The sequence below is a fragment of the Dryas octopetala genome, chromosome 3 (genome assembly GCF_963921425.1).
Source record: "Dryas octopetala chromosome 3, drDryOcto1.1, whole genome shotgun sequence".
Classification (NCBI taxonomy): Eukaryota; Viridiplantae; Streptophyta; class Magnoliopsida; order Rosales; family Rosaceae; genus Dryas; species Dryas octopetala.
In genome coordinates, this window is record NC_141368.1 from 24,547,947 (window position 1) to 24,549,550 (window position 1,604).

The 1,604-nt window shown below is 40.4% G+C and overlaps 1 protein-coding gene across 1 annotated transcript; it reads right to left on the reverse strand.

The window, feature by feature from the left end:
* Nucleotides 1-232: 232 nt before the first annotated feature.
* LOC147291956 (uncharacterized) lies at nucleotides 233-1,258 on the reverse strand. The gene has a single exon (XM_086236094.1). It carries the CDS (start codon nucleotides 1,256-1,258, stop codon nucleotides 233-235), a length of 1,026 nt encoding a protein of 341 aa, XP_086092220.1.
* Nucleotides 1,259-1,604: the final 346 nt, after the last annotated feature.

Sequence of the window (1,604 nt, forward strand, 5' to 3'; positions counted from 1 at the left end):
TAGTAGCACTGTCTGCCAGACAAAAAACTTCCCCACTAAACATGCTTATTCATAAATTTAATTCAATGGATCACATGTTTGAAAATAACTTGATTGAATTAAATAATATTCGAGCATAACCAAATTTTCCAAAAATCCAAGTCATAAATCACCAAAATAATCCGAATAAGACAAACATTATTCAGAAAATAAATACGGCACAAGTGCCGATCATATCTATGTCCTCGAGTTTCTAGTCCTCGAAGTGTCCAGTAGCAGTCTGGAAATCAGTGACCTCTAAGGTGGTATCCATAGGAAATAATCCATCAACGAGATTGGTCTCTCGAGTTCCGCGACTGGCGTGATACTCATTTACAGCTTGCGCTAATGCACGGCAGGTGCGAGACCAATGATCAGTTCCTCCACATCGGTAACAGAGATCATTATGATTCTCATTCTGGTGACGACGGGCCGGACCAGTGTTCCTCTCATTTCGAGTTCTTGGGGCCGAGGGATCGTGGTTCCTACCACGTGGGCCATGGCCACGTTGGCCTCGGTTATATGGGCCATTCCTCTGAGAACCTTTCTTTCCATATCTCGGGCGGTCAGACTTTGTGCCCTTTCCATGACCTCGGTATCCTCTTTCGCGGTTTGAATCGCGATAATCAACAGCGTTTGCTTCAGGCAATGGTGCTACTTTAGTACCGACAGGTCGAGCTTGATCATTTCTCATTAATAAGTTGTTGTTCTTTTCAGCGAGCAACAGAGTAGTGATCAATGCCGATAACTTGGTAAAATTCCTTTCCCTGTATTGTTGCTGCAGGACCAAACAGGAGGCAGGGAAGGTGGAGAAAGTCTTCTCCAATAGGTCAGCTTCGGTGAGCTCCTCCCCACAAAATTTGAGGAGCGACCGGATCCGGCATATCTCCGAATTATACTCATTCACGGATTTGAAATCCTGGAAACGAATGTTCTGCCAATCATGTCTTTCTTCAGGCAAGAAAATGGTCTTTTGATGGTCAAACCGCTCTTCCAGAGCGATCCAAAGAGCTCGTGGATCCTCTTCAGCGAGGTACTCAACTTGAAGTGCTTCTTCCATATGCTTCCTAATGAAGATCATGGCACTTGCCTTAAGAGACTCTGCGACAACATTGTCTGCATTGATCGTCGACCTCATCTTCTTGGCAGTCAAATGAAGCTTAACATCTTGAGTCCACTTTAGATAGTTTCTTCCGGAAACTTCCAAAGCGACAAAATCAAGCTTGTTGAGATTTGACATTCTTTGGTTGAAAGGAACAAATAATCATAATTAGTGCTTTGGGCAATAACATCTATAAGCAACAAATAAGAACTTCAAGTTCTATAACATGGTATAGACAAGTAAAATCTATTGGTTTTATCATGTATGGTGAATTTATGAAGGAAACTTCAGGTTCCTTATATGGCATTATTGAAGCTATATGCTCAATATTTATGTATGAACTACTGGTTCATTAATTACCTGCAATTTCTACACATATATTCTAGTGCAAAAATTTAAATAAGTAAAATATTCATATATCCAAGTAGAACAGAAAAATATCACAAAATTATTTGAATAAAAGTTTCTGACATTTAGAGTATAT

Coding starts and splice junctions, on each gene's coding strand:
- LOC147291956 (XM_086236094.1), bottom strand. CDS start 1,258: ATGTCAAATCTCAACAAGCTTGATTTTGTCGCTTTGGAAGTTTCCGGA.